This window comes from Rattus rattus, chromosome 5 (assembly GCF_011064425.1).
Source record: "Rattus rattus isolate New Zealand chromosome 5, Rrattus_CSIRO_v1, whole genome shotgun sequence".
In the NCBI taxonomy this organism is placed as follows: Eukaryota; Metazoa; Chordata; class Mammalia; order Rodentia; family Muridae; genus Rattus; species Rattus rattus.
The window spans coordinates 104,969,707-104,982,560 of record NC_046158.1 but is presented as its reverse complement, the minus strand read 5'-3'; the positions used below and the strand labels follow the sequence as shown (position 1 = coordinate 104,982,560).

General features: G+C 36.7%; 2 protein-coding genes across 2 annotated transcripts in view; one reads left to right on the top strand and one right to left on the bottom strand.

Annotated features, from left to right (window-relative positions):
* Positions 1-2,013: 2,013 nt before the first annotated feature.
* LOC116900615 (mortality factor 4-like protein 1) lies at positions 2,014-2,430 on the bottom strand. Its single transcript, XM_032902334.1, has one exon. It carries the CDS (start codon positions 2,428-2,430, stop codon positions 2,014-2,016), a length of 417 nt encoding a protein of 138 aa, XP_032758225.1.
* Positions 2,431-10,601: 8,171 nt separating this feature from the next.
* The window catches only part of LOC116900614 (solute carrier organic anion transporter family member 6A1-like), a 73,825-nt gene continuing 71,572 nt past the window's right edge, over positions 10,602-12,854 (top strand). Inside the window, exons 1-2 of the mRNA XM_032902333.1 lie at positions 10,602-10,950; positions 12,555-12,815. Of these exons, the coding sequence (XP_032758224.1) occupies positions 10,650-10,950; positions 12,555-12,815 (562 nt within the window). The 5' untranslated portion in view covers positions 10,602-10,649. The remainder of the gene's footprint in view (positions 10,951-12,554; positions 12,816-12,854) is intronic.

The following is a 12,854-nucleotide window of genomic DNA, read 5'->3' as shown; positions in this document are numbered from 1 at the left end:
TGCATATATGTATAAAATACATATTTCTTGTAAGTCAGGTGAAAGTAAATCTGTCCTTGAAGGTTAAGACTCTATATTTATAAATGATTTTCTTTGAATATGCAAGATATAAACTTTTACCTATATTTCATGAGCAGTTAGATGTGGAGTTTTTAAAGGGATGTTATCTAATTGAATCCATTTTTTTTATTGATGGCAATATAGAAATATACACAGAATAATCTTATATTGAATTTATGCAATGTTTTAAATCAGGAACTTTTATACTCTAATGCAACCAAGAAAAAAGATCATTTTTGATAGAGTCTTGATTTTTGTGGCAAAATAAAATTATAATCTTTAGCACTTTAGAAGGATATAAAGTAGCTGGATTGCAAAGAATGATAAATGCAACACAGCCACAGAATTTTTGGGCTGCCTATCGGTTTCTATCAGCTTCCAAGTAGAGTAGTCTTGTTTCCCGGCTCATGGCAAATGTAAGTCAGAAGTTTTTCATGTAGGTTTATTCTATTCATGTTTCGATTTTGTTTTCAATTTGGAAAGCTCTACTTAAATGAAAATGCCTTAATTTAGTAGCTATGGTATATTCAGTTACACAATTTTCGTAACAAAATTTAGAATACTCTATTACTTAAAAATGCTTTATTCCATAATTACCACTCTTTCATAATCCTAATGTCATGTCCCCAAGCCTATGCAAATAGTAAGCTACTCTGGACTTGAATATGAATGGAACCCCTTTTTTTCTGTTCCCTTATAACTAGTTCCTTTCCATTAAGGACTTAGGTTTTTGGCATGAAACTGCCTCAAAAGACATGCTCCTGAGCTCCATAACTCCCGAGGTTTAACATCTGAACAGACTCTTAAGTCCATCAGTAGACATGGATAGAAGAAGGTCCTTGGAGAAGACACTGAATTAGCAGTAATAAGAAGCTAAGGAGGAATGTGAACTGTTGAATGGCAGAAAGCCTATGGTATGTTAGCCGGGACTTGGAATCTCTTTGCTTTTTACTGAATCTTCCCAAAAGCATCTCTTGATTATGAGAAGAGTGAGGGACAGAACAATCTTATTTCTGTCCTTCTCACTGGACTTTAATGGATTTTCTTGAATAATATTTTACTGTGTGTGCATATGTATGATGTGTGTGTGTGTGTGTGTGTGCGTGCGCGTGCGTGCGTGCACGTGCTCATGCGCATTCTAGTATACCCACATGTGAATGCATGTCTGGAGGCTAGAGACTAATGTGAGATACTTTCTATACATTTCTATTGAATGTGCATCTTTATATGCATTTTCTTATGTATGTGGGTGTCTATGTGCACCCACATCCATGGTCACTTGTGTATTCATGTATGGAGAGGCCAGAGTTTGACTTTAATTAGCTACCGCATCATTTTCCATTTTATTTACTAAGGCAGCTTCTCTTGCTGAACCCAGAACTCATTGATAATATAGTCTGTGTAGCAAGCAAGCTTGAACCCAGGGATTTCCTATTTTAGCAACTTAGATGCTGAAATAACTTGTGCAACTCCTGCCTGGCTGTCTTTTTTATATGGGTGCTAGGAGTCCAAACTTGAGTTCCTTCTCTCCCTTCTTTGTGCAGAACCTGTTTGTCCCATGGAACCAACTCTTTAACTCTTTAAAAAAGTATTTCTTAATTTTATCTTTGGTCTTGAGTCTGCTTAAGAGATTTTTTAAGCCAGGAGAAAGTGATAGTTCTCCTGAACTAGACCAAGTGTTTGAGGTCATGTTAAATTTCAACATCATGTCTGATATTTGTCCAAACTGGCTACATATCATTCATTCATGCATTATTAATGTCAAAAATATTGCCTCCTGGGGTTGGGGATTTAGCTCAGCGATAGCGCGCTTGCCTAGCAGGCACAAGGCCCTGGGTTCAGTCCCCAGCTCCGAAAAAAAGAAAAAAAATATTGCCTCCCAAGACCTAGTACCATGGAGACAAATTGAATAGGACAGCATGCATCAAACAAACTTGCAGAATTCTTCGGCAGTTACTTGAGGAAATATTGTAGATAGTTCAGTAATAAAGCGAGGCTTTTCTCATCTAGAGGTGTATAGGCCAACATCACTCCAATTTGCACAAATAATTTCAGTAAATGTGGTGCTCCATACACATGGGACATGGGTGCATCCGGGTGACTGGCCAGAATTCCAGCATTCTGTGGTTTCTCAAATTTGTAGAGTAGCTGAGTGCTCAACATTACATTGAAGAACTCATTTACCCATGCCACAACCTCGTTTACAGCATACTTATTATCTGTATTTCCTCCATGAGACTTCTTATAATTTGCATAATCCTCCAAAATGCAATCCACATTCTTCTTGGCAGGAAGATTAAAAAACTGCTTTTGTCTGGTGATCAAGTCCCAGTCATCCATGAGCCCTGGTTTTAGCTCCTTAGGAATCATTACTTTAATTTCAACTCTGTTAGTGAATGTTTCTTCATTTTCAATGATAGGATCTATCATTGAGTAGAGTGTTGTTCAACTACAATGTATATGGCAGCTTTCTGTCATTTTTGTTGTTGTTGAAGACCAGCCTTTATCCAGGGTGATCTGATAGGACGCATGGGATTATTTCATTATTCTATCTGTGGAGGCCTGTTTTGTGACCAATTATATGGTCAGTTTTGAAGAAGATACCATGAGGTGATGAGAAGAAGGTATAATCCTTTAGTTTGGGGATGAAATGTTCTGTAAATATCTATTAAATCCATTTGGTTCATAACTTCTTTTAGTTTCTCTGTGTCTCTGTTTAGTTTCCCTTCCCTGTCCATTGCTGAGAGAGTGGGGGGTGTTGAAATCTCCCACCATATTGTGTGAGGTGCAAAGTGTGCTTTGAGCTTTAGTAAGGTTTCTTTTATGAATGTAGGTGCCCTTGCATTTGGAGCATAGATATTCAGGATTGAGAGTTCATATTGGTAGATTTTCCTTTGATAATATGAAGTGTCTTTCCTTATCTTTTTTGATTGAAAGTAGATTTTATTTGATATTAGAATGGCTACTCCAGCTTGTTTCTTGGGACCATTTGCTTGGAATTTTTTTCCAGCCTTTTATGCTGAGGTAGTGTCTGTCTTTGTCACTGAGGTGTGTTTCTCTATGCAGCAAAATGCTATGCTAAATTCTGTTTAGGTATCCAGTCTGTTAGTCTATGTTTTTATTGGGGAATTGAGTCCATTGATGTTAAGAGATATTAAGGAATAGTAATTGTTGTTTCCTGTTATTTTTGTTGTTAGAGGTAGAATTATGTTTGTGTGGCTTTCCACTTTTGGGTTTGTTGCAAGGAGATTACTTTCCTGCTTTTTCTAGGGTGTATTTTCCCTCCTTGTGTTGGAGTTTTCCATCTATTATCCTTTGTAGGATGGGATTTGTGGAAAAATATTGGGTAAATTTAGTTTTGTCATGGAATATCTTGGTTTCTTCATCTATGTTAATTGAGAGTTTTGCTGGATATAGTAGCCTGGGCTGGCACTTATCAAATAAAATTGACTTTGAAGCAACAGTTATTAAAAACGTTAAGGAAGGACACTTTATATACATCAAAGAAAAAAATCTACCAAGATGAACACTCAATTCTGAAAATCTTTGCTCCAAATGCAAGGGCACCAACATTCATAAAAGAAACTTTACTAAAGCTCAAAGCATAAGTTGTATCACACACAATAATATTGGGAGACTTCAACATTCCACTCTCAGCAATGAACAGATCATGGAAACAGAAACTAAACAGAGACACAGAGAAACTAACAGAAGTTATGAACCAAATGGATTTAACAGATAGTTATAGAAGTTTATTATAAAACAAAGAATATACCTTCTTCTCAGCACCTCATGGAACTTTCTCCAAATTTGACTATATAATTGGTAACAAAACAGGTCTCAACAGATAACAGAAGATTGAAATAATCCCATGCATATTATCAAATCACCATGGACTAAGGCTGGTCTTCAATAATAACAAAAATGACAGAAAGCCCACACATATAAGGATCTGAACAATGTTCTAGTCACTGATAACTTAGTCAAGGAAGATATAAAGAACGAAATTAAAGATGCTTTAGAATTTAGTAAAAATGAAGGCACAATATCCCCAAACTTGTGGGACAAAATGAAAACAGTGCTAAGAGGAAAACTTAGGGCTCTGTGTTCCTTGAAAAAGAAACTAAAGAGCACATACACTAAGAGCTTGAAAGCACACATGAAAGCTCTAGAACAAAAGAACCAAATACACCCAAGAGGAGTAGACTGCAGGAAATAATCATACTCAGAGATGAAATCAACCAAGTAGAAACAAAAAGAATTATACAAAGAATCAGCAAAACAAGGAGATGGTGCTTTGAGAAAATCAATATGATAGATAAACCCTTAGCCAGACTAACCAAACAGTATAGAGACAGTATCCAAATTAACAAAATCAGAACTGAAAAGGGAGACATAACAACAGAAATGGAGGAAATTCAAAAAATTATCAGATCCTGCTACAAAAGTCTATACTCAACAAAACTGGAAAATCTGGATGAAATGGACAATTTTCTAGACACATACCAGGTACCAAAGTTAAATCAGGATCACATAAACCATCTAAAGAGTCTCATAACTCCTAGAGAAATAGAAGCAGTCTTTAAAGTCTCCCAACCACCCCTCCCCCCAAAAAAACTAAGACCAGATGGGTTTAGTACAGAATTCAATCAGACCTTCAAAGAAAGCCTAACACCAATACTATTAAAAATATGTACAAAAGGAACACTATTCAAGTTATTCATTGAGGCCACAAATCTGCTTACACCTAATCCACACAAAGACCCTACAAAAAAAAGAGAATCTCAGAGAAATTTTCCTCCTAAATATCAATGCAAAAATATTCAATATAATTCTAGCAAACCCAATCCAAGAACACATTCAAACAATTGTTCACCATGATCAAATTGGCTTCATCTCAGGGATGCAAAGTTGGTTTAACATACAGAAATTTACCAATGCAATCCATTATATAAACAATCTCAAAGGCAAAAAAAACACATGATCATCTCATTAGATGCTGAGAAAGCATTTGACAAAATTCAACACCCCTTCATGGTAAAAGTCTTGGAAATATCAGGAATTCAATGCTCATACCTAAACATAGTAAAAGCAATATATAGAAAAGCAGCAGCCAACATCAAACTAAATGGAAAGAAACTTGAAGCAGTCCCACTAAAATCAGGGATTATACAAGGCTGTTTCCTCTCTCCCTACTTATTCAGTATAGTATTAGAAGTCCTAGCCATAGCAATTAGACAACAAAAGGAGGTCGAAAGAATACACATGTAAAGGAAAAATTAAAAATATCACTATTTGTAGATGATATGATATTATATTAAGTGAACCTAAAGATTCCACCAGAGAACTTTTAACCTGATAAACAACTTCAGCAATGTTGCTAGATACAAAATTAACTCCAACAATTCAGTGGATTTCCTCTTCTCAAAGGATAAAAAGGCTAAGAAAGAAATAAGGGAAATGACACCCTTCAAAATAGTCACAAATAATAAAAAATATCTTAGAATGACTCTAACTGTTCATGTGAAAGATCTGTATGACAAGCACTTCAATTCTCTGAAGACAAAAATAGAAGATCTCAGAAAATGGAAAGATCTCCCATGCTAATGGATTGACAGGTTTAATATAGTAAAATTGCTTTTCTTCCCAATGCAATCTTCAGATTCGATGCAATCCCCATCCTAATTCCAACTCAATTCTTCATACAAACCCAAACATCATCAATCTTCTGATAAAATTCTGCACAGAAATGTCAATAAGTCTTAAAATTTGTGCAGATAAACGAAAGACAAAAGATAAACTGCTAGAGGCAACGCTGTTCCTGGTTCCAAGTTAAAGAACTATAGTAATAAAATAGCATTGTTGAAAAATAGACACATTTATTGGGAGTTTATTAGTGGAATAGATTTGAGAATCCATATATAAGTCCTCAGACTAACAGCATGATTTGAGAAAGATAATGAAAACATAAATTTGGCAAAAGACTGCAACTTCAACAGTGGTGTTTGGGAAAACTGGATAACCATAAGTAATCCTATGTAAGTTGAGCCTTTGCCTTATCCATTACATATGCTAATCTCAAATGGATTGGTAATCTTAATATTAAACCTCAAACTCTGAAACTTGTTTCATGACTTAGGCTGAAATAAGGATTTTCTTCAAAGGAAATAGAAAAAAGAATTCAGCAAATGGTACGTAATGAAATTTAAAAGCTTTTGTACTGCAAAGGAATTGGATAAGTGACTGAAGTGAATAGGAAAACAGATATTTGCAAGCCAGCCATTAGAAAAATAATTGGGGGTGGGGATTTAGCTCAGTGGTAGAGCGCTTGCCTAGCAAGCACAAGGCTCTGGGTTCGGTCCGGTCCCCAGCTCCGGAAAAAAAAAATTGGTGTTTAAAACATGCAAGGAACTTAAAATACTGGAGGGGGTAATGGGGAAAGGATTTTTAAGGTTGTGACTAGAAAAAGAGGAGCATAATTGCAACATAAAGTGAATAAATATAATAATAGTAACTTAACAAAATAAACACTAAGGAAAAATTCAATATGGGCTGTGAAATGTGACAGAATTAGCAAAAGAAACACATGCAGCAAGTAGGAAATATATTTTTTTAATCAATCATTCCATTTGTTTACATCTCAAATGAGATTCCTCCTTCCGGGTTACCCCTCCAGAACTCTTTTCCCCATTCCATCTGCCCTCTTCCCCCTCCCCGTTGCCTGTATGAGGGTTTCTGTCACCAAGAGGTGCTTGCTGACAGTAAGAAATATTTTTAGAAGTGTTCATTGTCCTAAGCCATCATGGAAATGAAAGTTAAAATAAGTTCTTAATGGTATTATTTAAGCTTAACATACTCCACAAAGAAGACAACTAATATTAGTAAGGATATGGAAAACAGAGTACTCTCATAAAATTTGGTGGTACTTCAAATTGGTATAACCACTGTGGAAATCAGTGTTGCAGTGAATCAGAAGAAAAAAAAAAAAGTAAATCTACTATATGTTCCCTGGGCTTATACCCTAAGGACTCTCAGTTTTCTACAACAGAAACACATGGTAATCCATGTCCATAAATGTACCATTTATAAAGAGCTAAGGCATGGAAACAGCATGTCTATCAACTGATGGATAGATGATGAAAATAACTTAGGGTTTTATTAAAAGATGCAAATGTAGCAGAGGATGGCCTTCTCAGACATCAGTGGGAAGAGAGGCCCTTGGTCCTGTGAAAGCTCGATGCCCCGATGTAGGAGAATGCCAGGGTGGGAAGGCCTGAATGGGTGGGTGGGGGGGAAAATTCACAGAAGCAGGGGAGGAGAATGGGATAGGGGGTTTCGGAGGGGAAACTGGGAAAGGGATAACATTTGAAATGTAAATAAATAAAATAGCCAATGTAAAAATTAAAAAAAAAGAATTTCATTCAAATATAAATAAAAATGAAATTGTCAGATAAATATATGGATCTAGGAAACTGAATGAAGCAACAAAATCCAGAAAGGTAATAATCACATGTTCTTACTGCATGCATGCATACATACATACATACATACATACATACATACATATGTGTTTGTTTTTGTTTGTTTTTATTAAGACTAGCCTCCAACGCATGGAAATCTGATGGCCTATCACTCTAGAGTTCTGAGTTCCCAGTGCTGGGATTAAAGGCTTGTGCCACCAAGGCCTTACATTAATAGATTTTAACATCAAATCTTGGCTTGTGTGTTTAATTTAGAGTACCTGTAGAATCCAGGAAACTAAGGGATCATTGTTGGAGAGAGATTAAAAAAAGACTTTAAAGGAGCATCTGGTGGTTTGAATATTCGTGGCCCAGAGAGTGACACTATTTGAAGATGTGGCCTTGTTGGATTAGGTTTGGCCTTGATGGAGGTAATATGTCACAGTAAGCATGGGCTTTAAGACCCTCCTCCTAGCTGCCTGGAACCCAATCTTCTTCAGTTTGTCTCTGAACAAGATGTTGAACTCTGACCTCCTTCTGTGCCATGTGCCTGGGTGTGGACAAACTCTGGCCTTGATAATAATGGACCGAACCTCTTAACGTGTAAGTCAGCTGCAAAACAATGTTGTCCTTATAAGAGTTGTTCTTATAAGAGCAGTAGTACCCTAAGACGGTGACAGCGGGGTAATAATAGTGTAACACAGGTGATATGGAGGAGGGGAAGGTGGGGGATGGGGAGGGAGATTTAAGTAGGAAAAGTTTACATAGGGTGTGAGAGAGGAGGAATGGATAGGATAACTAAATTTATAGGTATTATGCATAATAGTAGGTTTCCAAATGGCTTTCTCAAACATTCTAACAACTGTCTCCTTCTTTCCATCCTTTTCTCACCTATGTATCTCTGTATCAATGTTTATCTGTCTAGCTAATTGTCTATTTGTGTATCATCTACCTCTCTATTTTCTATCTCCCTTTGTATGTTTATTCATGCAATATTTTAACTGGAGTTACCCTTCACAGGATAGTATGTATCTACAAAAAGCTATAGATTCCCAAATAGAAAACCGATGTCCTCTGTGAGATACTTGGCAAACTGAATCTAAGAACACATAAAAATAGGAGATTGTCCAACAGAACAATTAGATTTTATCTCAGAGGTACAGAGATGTGAAAATGTATATAATTCAACACATTTAACCCACCTCATCAACAGACTAAAAGGCAAAATCCTCATGATAATCTCACTAGATACAGAAAAGGCCTTTAACAAAATCCAACATTCCCTCATGATAAACCTTGTTGCTGAGACTAGGGACACAAGGGATGTATCACAACTCACAAAGGAAATTTACAGTATTACTCCAGTTAACATCAGCATTAAAAAGAAGAAACTCAAAGCAATTCCATTTAATATAGAATAATAACAATGATGCCTATGCTCTCAGAATCTGCTTAACAAAGTACTTGATCCCCTAGTTGATATAATAACACAACTGAAGGACATCAAGGGGACACAAACAGGAAAGAAAGGAGTCAAATTATCTTTACTTGCAGATCAGATTCTATATATCGAAGAACTCAAAACTCGACAAGGAAACTTCTTCAGCTGATAAATACTATTAGCATCACATCAGGATACAAAATCAGCACACAAAAATCAGTAGTAGGCTTTGTGTGTACAAATAACAAACAGACGGTGGGAAAAAAATCAATGAAACAACACCTTTCACAATAGAAAAAAATGAACAAACAAACAAAACCTTTGGGTAATTTTAAGCAAACAAGTCATTAAAACTTCAATTGCTTCCCGTAGATCCCCAAAATATTGTTTTTATAATATCTGATTGGCTGTTGTTGATAGGCAGTAGAAGTGTTCACTTGAATTTCTGTATTATTACTACAAACTAAATATTCAGTGATTTTGCATTTGCATAGCTGTCTTTCTCCTTCTGCCCTTAGGTAATGAGCAATCTAGTATCAGAGGCAAAGGAGAACAATTCTTACCTTGCCACATGTTTTGTCCTTAAGAATCCCATTTAATTTATGTTTATTAGTATAATGATGCAGGACTGGAGGGTATGTATGCCCAGGTATGCTGACATGCTAAACTAGGCATGCACTATTGCTCATGTAGTGAGTATGATAAGAAAAAAATGTACAGAGTCTCTTAATGTAAGAAAAACTAATGTTTTCTGTCAGTGAAATGCATATTAGTTTCCTGCATTCAGACAATTGTAGTTTTTCTGGTGACAACCTGTCTACATCTTAAGAGAGAAGATAGGTTCATCCGGGCTGAGGTTCATTCTAAGAAGAAAGCTGATCTGAAATTGCATTTTTTTATATATAAAACAACTTTTATACCATATAACATGGTCCTTCTCTCAGATGACATATTTTCCCCAGAATGTTAATGCTTCTCTACAGCCCTGGCTTCATTTATAGTAGAACATAACCTGCCTTCCTCCATTTATAGTAGAACATACTCCTGCCTTCTGCTCTTGGCTTAAGATGAAATTTCAGGAGAACTCGTTCTCAGAGTAAAGCTTTTCATTCAAGGCCATTGCTTGACATCTTTTATTTTGATTCTTGCTTGTTCTTCAAGCTCTACCGTCACAGTGGATAGGGATACGTTCTTTCATGTTTCCTGATATTTATTTATTTATTTATTTATTTATTTATTTATTTATTTACTTGCTTTCTTATTTGTATTTCCCAGCTGTAGAGACACCACACTGAAGGAAGCCTGGAGTTAATGATGGTTGGATCCCGGTTCTTTGCTTACACGTTTATTTTTCCCTGTTTCTTTTTCAAATATTTTTATTATTTATTGAAACTTTTTGTTCAACATGGTTTGGCCATAATCACCTCCTCTCTCCTCTTCCCCTTCTCCCTCTTTTCCTTCCTCTTCTTTCCCTCTCTGTGAGACAGAAGATGGAATCCAGCTTTGGAACTTTTACCGCGTCACTAAACCCGTCTGTAGGGACGTTGGCTTCCTGCACTCGAAATAACGTTCCCCTCACAGGTTAGAGTGGCAGCTCCTTACGGGCAGAGTAAGTCACCTGAGACCAGGGAGTACACAGGTGCCTCAGAATACATGCTCAGTATCTACGGAGCTGCTTCCGATAAGCCATGGGCCAGGTCCAGAATAAAAAGCCAGATGCCAAGAAGGGTGACAAGCACAACCAGGAAACTGAAGGATTAAAAAAAATAGACACATTTCTGAGAACAATTCCAACTGTCACGAAGAAGTTTAAAGGTCGCCCCCAAAAGAAAAAGTCTCCTACAAGTGCCGAACTGTTATTAGATCCAAAATACAGTGCTTCCAAGGAGGGGCCATTCGGTTTGGGCCCTCTAGTTTTCCCTTGTTTACAGCGTTTCAACAACATTGATTGCTTTATGATTTTTTTCATTGCATCGGTCTTAATTCATGGTAAGTTTGAAAAGCAGGATGGTTCAGGTGAGAAGACTCTCTAGGGAAAACATGAGGCTGACACACTGTGGGAAGAAGACGGTGGATGACCTATGAATCCTTTTCCAAACATGAGTGAAAATCACTTAATGCAATGCTCAGACATCTCTGTCAGTCTTTGGCTCCCTGCTTGGCAGGGTGGAGTCCATGTTGTGGGTGACAGCTTCAGGCCTCCAGAGAGAACTGAAGAGAAGGTGCTGTCGATTTAGTGCATTCTATTTTTTGATCAACTGAAGTTCGGGTTGCATCTTTTGGAGATTAGGATAAAGTTGAAAACAGCATCGCCATCATGCTTTCTTCTCACAAGTTTGAAACACTATCAACAAACCAGGTTTCTGCCTGGAGTTTGTTTCCTTATCTATGAAATGAGGGGACGGGGAAGGTATGAGACTTCAAGTGGTTCCTATCACAGGAAGAGACACATGAGTGCTTTTATCCACATGTCATCATATCCTTCCTCTTTCTCCTTTCTCTTTCTCTTCTATTATTTTAGTTATATATTCTTACTAAAAATTTTTTTGTATTAACTTGGAAACTACATTTGCCCACTGGCCTCCAATTGGCATTCACACTTAGCTATTGCCAGTGAGACGCTGGGGCAGTAGGCATCAAAAGAGTAGGCAGAATATTCTGTGATTTCTGATTTGGGTGGTGATTTTGGCGACAGAAGCAGCACTGAGTGGTTGGAGTTCTTGGAGGTAAAATAGGGACTAGACTTGCTATCAGCAACACTCATGAAGGTTCAGCAGCTCCGTGCTCCTGTGTCTGCTGGGGCAGTCGACCAGCAGGGATCAGTCGGTTCTCAGAGCTTTAGGAGCTTTAGGAGGACTATGGGTTCCTGGATCCCTGCAATCCAAGGAGTGATTGAGGTAACCGGGCAACAGCGGTGATGGTTGTCTCAGGAATGGCAGGTGATCCTGCCACCTTGCAGGCTCACCAGGAGTTTTAACTTTTAAGTATTTTCTGTTTCCCCTCCAAGAAATGAAATCTTTCTGCAGCTATCCTTGTATTGCATCATTTTCCCCTTTGGTATGATTGTTTTCTTTTTCACATGAAGCGTGGTGATTGTACACAGATAATGCTACCATTTATTTCATGTTCTTAAGGACAATTTACATTGAATGTACACATTACATTTTTTCTTTTAAGATTGAAAGTATACAGAAAGGTTCAACTTCAGGAACAGAACTCTAGCTACAGAAAGGCTGGCCTTGGAAATTGAAGCTGGGTTCAAATGTCCTTTTAGTTTCAGTTTAAAGAGAATAGGTAAACACCCATTATATTATTTTATTATTTCATTAAAATCGGTACATGACCCATGTAAAAGAGTAAGGAGGTGATTCAAGTGTAATTGATTTCTAAGACTACTAATAAAGGTAGTAAAATAGCTTTTCATGTTTGGGCAAAATATTTCCTTTAAATTATTGTATTTATTTTGTTTGTAGGTTTTAATTATTTGTAATATAAAATAAATTTGAATCGGTATTTAGTTTTCCTTGATTATAATGGTGATCTGTTTTGTCCATTAATATGAACCTTATTGACTTTTGTTTTTTGTCTTCTAGGTGCTTTATTTGCTTTGGCTGATATGATTTTAAACTTATATCACAGTCTACTTACTCTGTCAAAGAGGGAGTTGTATTTCATGGATTTCAGTGGTTATATTGTATCTTCCTTGGTAGCAATATTTGTAGCACACTTTGGAGGTAAAGGGAACAGGACAAAATGGATTGCAGCTGCCTGCATTTTAATGGCATTTGGATCAATTTTACTTGGTTTTCCTTTCTCTAAATATGAAATTATGAAGTCAGGGGGACAAAGAGTAGGTGAGGTATTTTTTTCAAATGTATTATTATGTACTAAAT